The sequence below is a fragment of the Misgurnus anguillicaudatus genome, chromosome 14 (assembly GCF_027580225.2).
Source record: "Misgurnus anguillicaudatus chromosome 14, ASM2758022v2, whole genome shotgun sequence".
NCBI classification, from domain to species: Eukaryota; Metazoa; Chordata; class Actinopteri; order Cypriniformes; family Cobitidae; genus Misgurnus; species Misgurnus anguillicaudatus.
Window position 1 is genome coordinate 16,037,102 of NC_073350.2, and position 15,882 is coordinate 16,052,983.

The 15,882-nt window shown below is 36.7% G+C and overlaps 1 protein-coding gene across 1 annotated transcript in view; it reads left to right on the forward strand.

Annotated features, from left to right (window-relative positions):
- Nucleotides 1-15,882, forward strand: part of LOC129427212 (inactive N-acetylated-alpha-linked acidic dipeptidase-like protein 2) — a 329,030-nt gene that overhangs the window by 202,390 nt on the left and 110,758 nt on the right. Inside the window, exon 7 of the mRNA XM_073875958.1 lies at nt 12,543-12,635. Within this exon, the coding sequence (XP_073732059.1) occupies nt 12,543-12,635 (93 nt within the window). The remainder of the gene's footprint in view (nt 1-12,542; nt 12,636-15,882) is intronic.

Sequence of the window (15,882 nt, forward strand, 5' to 3'; positions counted from 1 at the left end):
CCAATAATGACTGGCTGACTGTGCATTATTCCACGTATACATTTCATGTTACATTAATATTTAAATGTGCATACACTATGGATCTGTTAATCTTTCTCAATGCTTGGTAATGGCGTATTTATGAAAGTTAATATTCATGTTACCGACTTATCTGTAAAAGACCAGACTGCACGTTCCCCACATGTATAATATTTAGGAAATCATAGCAGTTTTTTGATATCCTTTCCTATTTTCATTGTGCTAATCCTTATATCTGCTCTGAGATGTCACAATGAATCTTTTATGTTTAAAATCTTCATTAGTCATCTCGAGCTCATGCTGCCACTGGAGATTTAACCATCAAAAGCAGCTTTCTGTGCACATTACCGCACCGGTCCACCTCCTGGCTGCAGATTGCATAACACCTTGTATTACTGTCGAGCGGGGTCATGTGTTGGGAAAGCATTGCCTAGCTAATTTATGCTCTGCGGTGCGAGTGTAGCTATTGAATGTGCTGTAATGCTGGTGAATTACACAGGGTCTATTCGTCATCTTAAAGTGACCATCGCTGCGGCCGCCCATATCCAAGGCCATTACACACATCAGTCAGAGGGGCCTATGGGACCTAAATGAAACCTCTAGAGAAAGGCTGGTCAGCCACCTTACGGCGCTCTCTCACATGGGGCTTTTAGATGCAACACAGAATGCGGTCAGGGCAGCCAAGTTCGATATAAAAATGACAGACAGGAGGAGCTGACATGCATCGGGATGTAATTGGATTTAGGTAAGATGACCCACAGGGAAAGGTCCGTGCAGTGTGATGTTTTTCATCGATTGACATACAATGTACAAGATGTAGTTTTGCACAATGACCTTTGACTAATAAAGTAGGCCTAGTCCATTGAAAGACTTTGGTGTATTGCACAATTTTTAGTATGTAAGGATGAGCAAATTATTCATGCAGTTATGTTTTACAACAGTGACCTTTCGACTAATGAGCAGATGTTATGAAAGATGAAGCGTGTAACCATGTTAGAGCTTATTTCTATAGTTTATTTCTGTTTCTTCCAATCAGCTCTTTTCTAGTTTAATTCCATTATTTTACTTGGAAATGTGGAATATGGTCATTGTCAAAAGGGTTATTCGATTAGTGACCGGAAGTATAGGTCATATACTGTACACCGTTAGAAAAAAAGGTCAGAATGTGTACCCCAACCGTCACTGGGTCAGAATCCTTTGAAATGGTCCTAATATGTACCACAGACTGTACATTTGGTACCAATATGTACCTTTGAGATACCAATATGTTCCTCTGAGGAACCAATATGAACTCTTTTTTGAAAGGGTACAGCCACAGTGACAGCTTGGCAGATATTTTGACCATTTTTCTGACAGTTTTTTTTTTATTCATTAGGCCATGGGTCTTCAACAGGCGGTCTTCCAAATATTGTTTAAAAAAAAAAAATATATATATATATATATATATATATATATATATATATATATATATATATATATATATATATATATATATATATATATATATATATATATATATATATATATATATATATATATAAAATACATTAATAGACTAGTAATAAAATAAAAAAAATTAAATCAAATTTAAATAAAAATGTAATAAAATTAAGGTTTCAATGTTAAAATCTAATCAATAAATTTAAAATGTTATATAGTATGTTACAGTGATGTGCGGGTCAATGTATAAACAACCCGCACCCGACTGACATTTTCAACTAACCCGCCCGCAACTCGGACCGCAAAAAAAAAAAAAAACATTGTACCCGACCCGCTCCCTGGCCCGCATTTTTTAAAAGTAGTAATTGTTTAAAATAGTTAATTAGCATTTTTATTTCAAACGACCCGACCAACCGCGACCCGAATATCATTAAAAATATTTTTGGATGACTTGTGTCCGCGGGTAACCGCGGGTGACCGCAGGAACCCACTCATTTCGGATCAACCCGCGCATCATTGGTATGTTAAACGTATGTGGTGGTGTAAATAAATAAATATTATTTTAATATATTTGTAATGTGAACATCATAACAAAATATGTAAATCCAGTCAAAATTTGAGGCATACTGCAACCCAGTATCCCAAAATTACGTACCTACGTAAATATGTGAGTCTTTTCTGTGACACCGACACATTTTTCTGCCTTTTTGCATGAACATGTCACATATTTCTGTTTACTGTCATTGTCATGTATTTGTTACTCAACTGTTTTGTCCTATTTTCTTACCATTGTTGCTTCGGTTTAGGGTTAGATTTACATAAAATGACATTCCTACCCAAACCCAACTTTAACCCTATAATGCCAGGCGACAATGGTTTAAAAATCACAAAATATAAAAAAAATGGTATAAACCAATACTTAAAGTGACATCCTAACGCAAACACTAAATCTAAACCAAAGTGACAATGGTTTGAAAATAGGACAAAACAGTTGAGCAACAAATATGTGACATGTTCACGCCAAAAGGCGGAAAAACGTGTCAGTGTCACGGAAAAGACTCACAAATTTACGTGACTATAGGTACATAATTTTGTGATACAGGGTTGTGTACTGGGGTCCCTGCTCCTCCTCTTTTTCCAGGCCAAGGACCCCTTGGCCTGGAAAAAGTTAAATTAGATGTAATATATTTGTTTGGTTTGTATTGTGTATTAAATAAAGTCACCTAAGCAAAACTGAGGTAAATTTGACACAGCATCACTTTTTCACAGCAGCGAGTGGAAGATGTTTTTGTCCGTCCTGTCATAAAAGAAAAGTTTTCTCACCACTGGTGTTTGTCACTGTTGGAGTTATGAGTTACCTGCATGCCGTGAGCTGTTGTGCACCTGTGTCGTTTCCTGATGTTTGTTTGCAACAGCAGTCGCTTGTGTGTGTTATCGCATGCTAATAGGTGTCAAAACCTGCCATTCTGTCCATATGGAGCATGCATATGCACACAAGCACATGTGCACAGCAGACATCCTCCCGTTCCCACATGCGTCCACACATAAACACACTGACTTCTGAGTCAGCTTTTGGTTTCATCCCCAGCTGTGTGCATGTGGGGGAAGATGTGTGTTGCAGATTTTGATGGGGGTTATTAGTCTTTAATTCTCACTATTGAGTGAAAATCTCTTCTTATCTTTTTCATGTCGTCTTGGAGACCCCTTTGCCGGGGCGGAGCAGTCGTCTTGGCTTGATAGGCAGTCAAGGATTTACGTCCCAGTGACAAAGCGAAAGGAAATAGGCTTTATAGAAAATCCTCAGCCACAATTTCAATGCAGCTGTTTAAGAGGCTCAATATTGAGGCTATTATTGGCTATTAGCTCGCTGTTTTGGTTTGCAAGATTGGGCCGCCTTTCAATCTCACAATCTTTAGTGATGATTTGAAACTCACAGGCGGCAACTGTACACTCAAACAGACTCTGTTCATGTGACTGTGTTGCTGTACCACAATTGTCTAAGCATTGCACTACCAATCCAAAAAGTCATGGGTTTGATTCCCAGAAAAACACACATTTTGATAAAAAATCTAATTAATTGAAATATACATAGCATTTTTCTCTTATACATCTTAGATGTGTTTTTACACTGTACTTATTGCAATGCATTCTGGGATTGCCATTTCCATGAATGATACATGCAATGCTGACTTTTTTATTACATTTATGCATTTGGAAGATGCTTTAATTCAAAGCGACTTACGGTGCATTACAAGCTATATATTTTTTAACAGCTTGTGTGTTTCCTGAGTTTAAACCTATGACCTCTTCCACTGAGCTATACAAGAGCCAAATAAGTTTTCTTATGCAGGGTTTACACCAGACGCGGTAGACGCGGCAAGTGAGAATGATTTACATGTTAAGTCAATGCAAAGACACGATTAGGCATCCTGTGGCGCGGTAGGCGCACCACAAATGGCGCGGAAGGCAAGCCGCGGATGGCGCGTTCAGCTTTGTTTATACTCGCGCTTTGATCCGCAACGCAAGCCTCCGTGGATCGCGCGTCTCACCAAACAGACGATGCGTTTATAGATGACGCGCTCGCTATTGCGCTATTTTTGAACCACCAGGGGGCGACGCAAGCAATAAAGTCAAAAACAAACAAAAAGAAGAGGATAGAAGAAGTTATCTGCTGGAACAACCCTGGTGCTTGTAATATCAGAACTTGATATATAAATATGAGAACATGAATTAAATAACAATCTCTTAAATATGACTTTATTAAACATTATCATTTCATTAACGTTTTTACTTAACAAACAGTACAGAGATCATATTTTATTCCTTGTCCAGTGGTTCATTCAATACAAATATAAGCCAAACATTCTAAATCATGTAAAATAATTCGTGTTTTAAACTGCAAAGTTTCCATACTTTACTTCCAGAGTGTCAGATAAATATATACATTGTTTTGCTTGGATTGATGAAAGAGATACGTCACAGGCTTGCCTGCTCGGACAGAATCGCCTCAGTCAATTTCGGATGCGGAGCCGCGCGCACAATTACAAAAAATGCCGTTGACACCTCCACGCGAAATGGGGTCTCGCATACCCAATGCGCACGACCGCCCACTCCGCATTGACGTAATTTTTGCCACGCGCACCAACGTGCCCCTCTGGACGCGGCGAGTATAAGCATAGCTTTCCGCGCAAGTCAAGCGTTGCCGCAGAGTTGAAAACTCTGAACTTCGGCGGATTTCCGCACCGCGTTTACCAATCAGGACCTTGCTGTAGTAGTGACGTGATTACAAGAAGCGAGCGCAGTGGCAGAGTCTCAGCGGAGTCGCAGAAGCCCCTCCCATGACGCGAATTTCCGCGTGAATGTCTCGAATTTCACGCGCGAATGAAGCGACTGAACTCAAATGTTCAAGTGTCCAACTACGCGCGAATAGCATGTTTTTGCCACCTCTACCGCGGCTGGTGGGAATGCACCATTAATATTATAACTGTGCATTCATACCGCCAACGGCGAGAGTGTCAAAGTGGCCGGAAGTCATTCATTTTCAATGAGAGCTCCGGCAAGCAGTGGTGCGGCATGTCATGTACAGTGTGAGCGTCGAGGAGAGTTGAAATCAGCTCAACTTTATGGTAATGAGATATGACACGGTTTGGCGGCAACTAATAGGAAGGCGGAACAGTTCGGCGGCAACCAACCGGAAGGCGGAAACTTCTGCCTGAGAGGAGTTCAGAAAATGCATTCGAGCGTCAGAGCGTCCACTACAATTTTTCTTTAGCGTCGTTGGCAGGGCAGCCAGAGCTTTTATTGACACTCTCGCCGGTGGCGGTGTGAATGCACATTAACTGATGTTTATCATTATTATTATTATTATAACAGGAGGTAGCTCGAAACTGGACAAGTGAGTTTTTTGATAAGTGATCAATGTCCGCCAAAACCTGCAGTGCCAACACGGACGCCATCGATCCTGCGTAGAGGAAGGGCCACCTCCCTCGACACTCTCTCTTCACTCCCTTTCCCCTCATGCTCTGAAAGCTCCCAGCCGTGAACCGCTCCAGCCCGGTCCCAAGCCGGCACATCTCTTCCATTAACCGGATCAAACGCTTCGAAGCCAGTAATCTGTGCACTATTGATTGTGCCGGGCTTTGACCACTTCTGAGGTTTCAAATCATTTGTTTCCATCTGTCTCCTCTTTCTCATTCCATTCCCTTTCAATTAAACCTCACTGTATCGCTCAGATGTGCTCTAATTGCGCCCGTGTCTCCCTGCCCAGGGAAATGAGACGTTAGCCCGCAAAAAAAGTATGTGAGCCTATCAAACCTGGAGACGAACTCTCCCTCACGGACGCATTAAACACTCGCACATTGAGCCTCTCATGTTTAGGAGGCTGATCGTTTATTGTCCATGGCTTTGTAATGGGCACATATGTGCCTGTATAGCCCTAAATGGTATTTGTACGGTATTGTGTTTGTGTGTGTTTTGTGCCAGTGGATCAGGCGGTCAGATTCATCATCCATTTATTCACCGTAAAGGAAACGTAATGGAGAAAGAGGACGAATGGGGCCCAAATACATTAGTATTTTCGATGAACGTCTGCGCTGTGCAGCTCTGGGCTTCTGTTCTGCTCTGCTCGGATGAAAACTCATACTATAATAAATTTCTATGCAATTACAGCTCGCTGGCAGAAAACTGTGTGGAATAGCTTTATCGAAACACACCCGCTCCTTTAATTATTATGATATTGATTGCAAGCGAAGGTAACCTGTCCCGTATCGCTTTCATTCCTTTTCACACCTTGTTTTAAACCACATGGGAAATAAAACAACCCAGCACATTGCCCTGCACTCTGAATTAGGCTGTTATTATATGAAACATGTCATAAAATACTGTTAGAAGCTAATCTCTCAAAAACCAATCTACATTTAAATATGTTTTTTTTAAGATTTTTCATTGTTAAAATAATTGTTAAACTATTTTATACAACCCAGGTTTACTTGCCATACGTACCTCTGCCTACATTTGTATTGTATTGTATTACCTGAAATACGTTGCTGCAGGTACACATGCAATGAAATGACCAAGAGGTGTTTTTTTTTTTCGTTTTGATGTGGGTTTACAATGCAGACAAATACGCAAATTAAAATCTGCTCATATTTATTAAGTAGATTTGTGACGTTTGGTACCTATTTACAGTCATATGCACACAAACGGATTAATTTTAATAAAACACAGCCGGCTAAAACATACAGATGTTTTTTTGAAAATGTATTACTGTCCCTTTTGTATGTCGCCACTTTTTCTTGTAAACAAAAAGTTATTGAAATACCTCGGCTGAACAATCATGATCGTAAAGACCTTAGAAGCCACAGTCACACAAACGTGAACTGAAGAATATACGCCACTGATGTTCAGTATTGTCTGCTTTGCATCAAAGCGAAAAATTAAAACAAGTGCTCTAGTGGACACTCCAACCGAAAGATGCGCCATTTGTACCTGGAGCAATGTATTTCAGGTAGGGTTGTGAAAAGACTAATCGCAATTAATCACATACAAAATAAAAGTTTGTGTTTGCATAACAGTATTTGTCTGTGTATTGTGTGTAATTATTATGTATATAAAATACACACATACATGTACAAAGTTAAAAGAAAAATATTGTTTATGTAATTTTTATTAATATACAGTATAATGTAAAATATATTAAAATCTAAATAAACATAATAAACATAAACCATATATATATATATATATATATATATATATATATACATATATATATATATATATATATATATACATATATATATATATATATATATATATATATACATATATATATATATATATATATATATACATATATATATATATATATATATATATATATACATATATATATATATATATATATATATATATATATATATATATATATATATATATATATACATATATATATATATATATATATATATATATACATACATATAAATTAGTGCTGGGCAAAGATTAATCGCGATCAATCGCACACAAAATAAAAGTGACTATTGGTATAATATGAGTGTGTGCTGTGTCTAATTATTATGTATAAATATACACACACACATTCATGTACGTATTTAAGAAACATTTACATGTTTATATATATTTATTTATATTTTTATATAATCTATATTAAATATAAATTTAAAAAAAATTATATGTAAATAAAACAATTCTGAAATGAATATATGAATGTGTGTGTGGTTAAATATACATAATAATTAGACACAGTACACGCACATATATTATGCAAAAAAATCACTTTTATTTTGTATGCGATTAATCGCGAATCGATTAATCTTTGCCCAGCACTAATATATATATATATATATATATATACTGTACATGTAAATGATTCTTAAATACATAAATACATGCATGTGTGTGCACTTATATATACAAACTAATTACACACAGTGCACACACACATTATGCGAAAACAAACTTTACTTTTGTATGCGATTAATTGCGATTAATCTTTTGACAGCTTGAATTTTAGGTTATGCAGAAATCTAAGCAGGGCTACTTAATTCTAGTAAACTTGTCTAGATATATTATTATTTATTAGACATTTTTTCATACCTTGCTTATATCGTAATATGCAGAAACAACTCTAATGCTACATACACATCAAACACGGGGTTTAACTTTGGGATTTAACTTCGTGTGATGCGAAATTTTTCGCTCAAGTTGAATATTTTCAACTTGGGCGAAGACGCATTTGAGGCGAATAACACGTGTTTTTGCGGCAAACGTACTGCCCATATCACGCCATTCGCATCGCCCCACGCGAGGACACGTCTGATCACGTCTGATCATGTCTTTGCGTTGACTTTGTATGTAATCTACTCGTGCAAATCGTTGAACTTGCATCTGGTGTGAAATAAGCCATGCTCTAAAAATGGCTGGGTTATTTTTAACCCATGCTGGGAAAATATTGGAAAAACACATGCTGGGTTAAAAATGATCAAATGTGGGTTGTTGTTATGCAACCATGGGTTAAAATAATCCAGCATTTTGGTTAAAACAACCAAGCATTGGGTCATTTTTAACCCAGAAGTGTTTTCTGTCCAATATTTACCCAGCATGGGTAAAAATAACCCAGCTTTTTTTAGAGTGCATTCCTACATTGATGCTCATATAAATATAAAGTTTTGTTGTGTTTATTGAGCCTAACACTGCAACATTTACTCAAGCACTGTAAGAAAGCATTATTTAATAGTTTATTATATTATTATATATTTTTTTGCAATTTGGTTAGGTTGCTTTTAAACCCCTGCTGTGATAATACTGGACAGAACAAACAGCTGGGTTAAAAATATCCAATGCCTGGTTGTTGTTACCCAGCCATGGGTTCTAATAGATAATTTTTCACCCAGCGGTGTTTTCTGTCCAATATTTACGCAGCATTGGTTAAAAATAACCCAGCATTTGGTGTAGAGTGTAGTAGGGCATTCTACCTTTAAATCCTTAATTTTTAATTGTTGTTTATATGTAAAATCCAGCTTTTATTGTATACTTCAAACTAATTTACTTTTAAAAAACTTATTCTGAATCATTTGTAAACACCTGAGTTGTCTACCATTTCATTCTTTTCCTACAAGACTACTTTCTCACAGGGAGCTCGGCTCACCTCTCTCAATACACAGTAACCTCTCATACCCATAGGTGATTAATGGGCAAATCTGTCACACGGCGACCCGTGTGCACGCCAGCACTTTTAAACACTCCCTTAGAACTGCATATACATCTTGTGCTCCTTACCCAAAGTCATTTGTGCCGTTGTCAGATGTGATAAATGGGGTCCGTGTGCAGTGTGAAGCCAGCTGCATTTTTAGAGTGAATTTGATTACTTTCAAAGTGTTAAAAAAATGTACGTTAGAGAGCTGTGTACACACGGTCCCGGCGTTGGTGGCGTTTATGTCTAAGTGCATCTATGGTACCAAACCTCATCTTTATTTCCCTCTGATATTCACATCTCCAGGATCTAATATAAAACTCTTGCACCATACCCAAGGCCAGCACATCTGCCTAGGATTCAGGGCTTTTCTTAAAAAAAAGTGATTCCGCCCCCAAGTCCATTGCTGGATTTTTGCATTTCCACTTTGGTTCAGTGGTGACGCTTTAAGAGAGAGACAAAGAGATGGAGAGGCCTGGGACGTCTTCCAGCACCAGGTGTCTCTTTTTATCTTCTAGATATCAGCCTTATTAAAATTCATCCCAACACACCGAGCCTTTATGTGTAATTGGTAAGACTGTCAGCAAGCGGTAGCGATGCTGCAACTCTAGAGCTCTGATAGCGTTTGTTTTCGTACCTCCTGTTTCCCTGTGACATGCAAACGGACGCTTGGAACGAAGGCTCTCTGTTCTCAGTTCTGTGCATTTGATGGAGGGGATTTAATGGGAGGCGGTGTGCTAAAAACATGCTCTCGTTTGCATGCGGAGGCTATATCGGTGCCTCTGGGAAAAAGAGTACTCCCTCAGGGACCCAAGTCAAGCGAGGGCCTCTTCTGAGATGATTGTAGATCAGTGAACACATTGAGGTCGATATCCAAGACGACAGATACCAGTTTATGTTACTTGGTTAAGTTGGGTAGAAACAAACAAATAGAGCAATACTGCCTTACAAAGCTAAAGCGCAGTAGTAAAGCGCGGGTGATGGAAATTTGCTTAAATGAACTTCTTTTAACATACCCAAAACTTCTTAAATAGCATTAAAGGATTAGTCCATTTTCTTAAAAGAAAAATCCAGATAATTTACTCACCACCATGTCATCCAAAATGTTGACGTCTTTCTTTGTTCAGTCGAGAAGAAGTTGTGTTTTTTGAGGAAAACATTGCAGGATTTTTCTAATTTTAATGGACTTTAATAGAGCCCAACATTTAATACTTAACTCAACACTAAACAGTTTTTTTCAACGGAGTCTCAAAGGACCACAAACGATCCCAAACGAGGCACAAGGGTCTTATCTAGCAAAACAATTGTCATTTTTGACAAGAAAAACAACAAACATACACTTCCAAAGCACAACCTCTCGTCATGTAGATCCGGTCGTGATGCGCCAGCTGACCCCACGCAATACGTCAAGAGGTCACAGAGGACGAACGCGAAACTCCACCCCAGTGTTTACAAGCGTCTTGAAAGATGACCGTTCCTACATTGTTGTATGTCTGATACTACTTAATGTCTCTGTGGCAGTCCATTGCTTAAAATGGTCCGCAAATGTGCGTTCTATATATGCAACACGCGACCTCCTAACGTCACCACGCATTCCCGCTAGGCCGCGCTGGACCGGACCTAGACGAAAAGTAGTGGTTTAAAAGTACATATTTTTTGTTTTTCTTGTCAAGGATGACAGTCGTTTCGCTAGATGGGACCCGTGTGCCTCTTTTGGGATCGTTTATAGTCCTTTGAGGCTCTGTTTAAAAGAAATTGTTAAGTGTTGAGTTAAGTATTAAATGTTGGGCTCTATTAAAGTCCATTAAAATGAGAAAAATCCTGCAATGTTTTCCTCAAAAAACATAATTTCTTCTCGACTGAACAAAGAAAGACATCAACATTTTGGATGACATGGTGGTGAGTAAATTATCTGGATTTTTCTTTTAAGAAAATGGACTAATCCTTTAATTAACTTGTCAAATCTATGAATCCGCAAAGCGGGGAGCTTAATCTATTTTTAACTTTTTAATACATTTGAATAAAGAATCAATGAGTCATTTATTTGTCATTGGTGTTACCTGTGATTTAAACAACATTAATGTTGATACTAAATATGTTTTCTTATTACAGCTTGTGTATTTAGTTAAAGGTTGAGTAGAGGAATGATAACAGCAAGAAAAATAATTGATTATTAATATGTGTTTAATTAAATTCTTCATCTTTACCCAGCATTGTATGAAATTATTTGATTCTCAGTTTGACTTTTTTCTTTAAAACCAATAAAAACTAAAATATTCAACCAAAAAGGCTTTGATGCAAAGACTGAAATATCAGTTAACGAAATAGTGCTTAGGAAGAAGTCATTAGAGAAGTAACACTAATGACGGTAACACCAATGACAATTTACAGAAAAAAAGAATATTTTAACAAAATGGCTGCCGTTAGCCATGTGCTATTTCATCAGAGATGTAACAATCACATACTTATTCAGTATAATGTATTTTTATGTAAAGATCTTAACACTCCCAGCTATAAAAAAGAGTAACACTAATGACATCCAAAAAATCTTATCTCAAAATTCTTAGATATATCATGATATTTTAACAAATAAGGTAAGACATCTAAAAAACCTTTTGCCTTCCTCCACTGCACTTCTTTTACTGACCTCTTGACCCATGAATAACTTCAAAGAGCTGATGCATTGTTTCAAAATAAAAGTGCTTTGGGTAGGGTAACACCAATGACATAAATTTGGGGGACAAATATTTATTTGATATTATTCATATTAATAGTGTATTTTTACCATGTCAGTGTTGTAGTAAATTCATACAGGGTTAAAGGTACATGTAAATTAAATTTGTTTTTAAATAATAAGTATACAGTTCAACTTCCATGTATGATCAAAGGGACAGGACAATTTTCAGGACCACATTTAAAAAAAGTTTAAAAAAAGGAAAACAAGAAAATTAAATAAATAAACTCTCTTATCATTTTAAGGACAGTCGATATTTATTAAATATATATCATTATGGGATTATTGGGTCATATTAAATGATTAAGGGGTCTGCAAAACCAAGGCCAAAGCATTTCCACCTTTTTTGTAGAATGACCCAACTACACATTTGGTCAAATTGAGTTAAGGGTTAAAATTTTTAAGTTGCATGTAAAATTAAAATAAGTGATTTTAACATTTTACAGCGTGTACTCACAGAAATAAAAATTACAAAAGCTGTCACTGGGGCAGTACCCTTCTCAATTACAGCTTTTGTAGCATTTATTCTGACAGTGTACTCCATTGTGTGCTGTTTTCTTAGATCTGTTTTAACTTAAGGTATTATCTGCAGATTTCCCTGACTAATTCTGTTTTCAATTTCTGTTTCCCCTTCAGCGAGAAAAATCATTAATCTCACAATTGAAAACCAAGCATCCTTCAAAACAGTGCACAATGTCATTGGATATCTCAAAGGCAAAACCAATCCAGGTAGGTCTGCACAAAAACAAGACAGAGGTTAAAGGAAATAGGGGTGGGAATCGTTTGGACCCTCATGATTCGATTCAGAATCGATTCTTAGAGCCCCGATTCGATTCAGAATAGATTCTCGACACACTAATTAGCATAGTGTTGGCACTTTTTGCTACTAGTCTCTAAACTGTCATATACAGTATTTGAATGCAACTACAGTAAGTGCATTTACAAATATGTTATGTCTCTCTTTTCAGACATTAAAACAAGTATAAAATAGTATTTAAATGCGACTTACCAATTCTACATGTTAACTGGTTATGTTAAACATAGCCACATCATCTGATCTTCAGCATCATTATGCTAACACCTACGTTAATGAAAAGTAGTTTTGGCAACATTACTGTATTTGGCGAATGCAGCGCACCCTCCGTCTGGATAACAAACTATGTGCCTAATTTTACAGATGTATGTTTATATTCTTATATCTAAACAGTCAGTGACAGATTTTGGTCAACTTTATTTTTACTGATTTATTGACAAGTTGCAGTACGTTAAATTAACTCATTCCCCGCCATCATTTTTAGTGATTTTTACAAAAGTATTTTTACAAAATGCCTTTCAGGGACATTTTATTCTAAAAATATAATATAACATACAAATATATCATATGAAATAACAGACCCTCTGCTTTCAAACAAACAATAAACTCCGTGGTTAAAAAAAGGTCTTGATCATATTTGTAGTAAAACTAGGGTAATACAAATCGTAATAAATCTGCCAAAAAAAAAAACATTTTCATAATAATAATAATAAAATCATTAAATTATGGCTAATTTTCCTAAATGAGTAACTATACAAAATGATACCTATTTGAAAGACGGATATGCGCACCTGTCAATCAGCTATTACATAACAGAGCGAGGCCAGAGACGAACATGCTCATAAACGTGAGTAATATGGAATAATGTGTGCATCTTTGAATAACTTTAATAATTTTTCATTTAAATATAATTTTTGTCATATAAAGTTTTGAGAGATAATAATGTTTTTTCCACTGTTATTGCTTATTTATTTTAACGTGTTTGGCGCATTTACCTCAGAGTTTATTTCAGTAATATTGCTGTTTTTCCGGTAATAATAATACCATTTACATGCCAATCCTGCTTCCTTGTCTGTTTATTAATTTCATTATGCTGTTATGTTAAGTTATATGTGGATATTTATTGCCATATGAGACGTTCATTGCTGTTATATATTCTCGTCTAATATTCAAATCTTATGCGGAATAATGTGTTCATCTATGAATACAGTTCCAAATAATTTTTGTCAAAGTTTTGAGAAATAATAATGTTGTGAGGATATTTATTGCCAAAATTGCAGTTGAATACTCTCATTTATAATATGGAAATCACATAGTTGGAAATATATAATGTGATACTGCAAAGTTACTCTTCTAATTTTTTGTTATGATATAGCCATATGGAGATAACCTTTTGCAAATCTGGTGATTTGATTCATTCATGTCTTGACCACCAGGCTAGAGATTTTAAACATCCTTAATCCACACTTACTACTAGTCTATCAAATAGTCTATCCGCTTGATGGATCTGACCGCAATAAACAGGCATTCGGCAGCTTTTTACAGGCTATGCCATTTGGGGAGGGACCGTTCACTGATCCCCCTATATTTTAAAAAATCCAAGACATGGTTGGACCGGCCGAACAGGTTGAGCATTTTTATATAGTGTGTTGAGCAAAGAGGCTGCACAGTTTGACCACAGTTGGACGCACATCAGGACGCCAGACTGGGTTGCTATATAAGTCGTAATGTATTATTATCAGACCGGCCCTCGCAGCCTCAAAACACTACCGGCCCACCGTGAAATGTCCCGACTCTCCCGGTGGCCACTCAGCTACTAGATCAGATTAGTAAATTAGTAATCAGATTAGTTTAAAATTAGTAAATAATTTTTTTAGTCCGTTTTTTTAAATAAATTGGGTAATCTAGCCATCTAGTGGATAATCGCAGTATTACAGAATAACATAAAAACTCACCAGGAACACGTTTCTTTCATGCAAATGTTTTCTCTTAATTGACGATATAACTCGTCAATGGCAAAGAGTTAAAGGCACTGTTTCTTTCTGACGCTCTCTGAACAGAGTAAAGGCAGAGGATGACCATCCCAAAAATGTATTTAGTTTATTTGCATTTTTAAAAACAGTCAAACAGGGCTAGATGTGTTTCTTTTTTTTCTTTCTCTACTGCTCGTGTAAGCTCCACCATAGGTGCGCATACGGTGTGTATCTAAACTGTCAGTGAGCTGCATCGCTGCCGCAGTTTTTCCGCTTTGGTTCCGATAATGTCACGTAATTATTTTGTAAACTAACTTTTAACTCTTTCCCCGCCATTGACGAGATATCTCGTCAATCAAGTGAAAACACTTCCCCGCCAATTACTAGTCTTTCCGCAATACCGCTATATATATTATACCGCACCCTTCCGCAACTTTTTAAAACCGGAAGTATTGCCCTATGGCAAGCTGCTGCATGTCCGTGTCTGAATGGGATCTCTATGAAAAGTCCGTCACAAAAATTGAATTATCTCAGCTTTTTGCTCAAAATGTGGTGTTTTTGCAGAGACCTACCCATATTCAAAAGCTGATTACAAAAGACCTACTCAAGGTAGGATGAAACGTTTTTTTTTTTTTTTGAAAGCAGAGGGTCTGTTCTTTCATTTGGTATATTGTATGTTTATATATTTGAAGAAGAACATTTTCTGGAAGGCATTAAACTTTTGTGAAAATCATGAAAAAAGCTGGCGCTGGCTGGCAACTTTTTTAAAAATTGCTGGCGGTGAAAGAGTTAAAATCATTTTTTTAACATTTGTGTATTGTTTCAGAATCATGCACATCCGCATCGCGATACATCTAAGCATGGATTTTCTCCCACCCCTAATAGGAAATGGACTTAATGATTTATTTGTACAGTTCTAAGATACGTAATGAGATCCATGTCGTAATTAATATAGAGATTTTCTTTGAATTAATTCTAACCTCACATAAAGCAATGAGAACATTTCCCATGCGTGACCATTGGTCTTCGGTGTGACACAGTACAGTAACAAAGACATAGCACTTTGTCGCTACTGTATTGTATTGTGTTCGTAATACCAAAGCAATTGTTGCCTGAAACAGGAGTGCAATCTAAGCATTCTTTACTTCTAAAGTAGTGAGAGTCCAGAGGTGAATTCAGCCAAATTTGA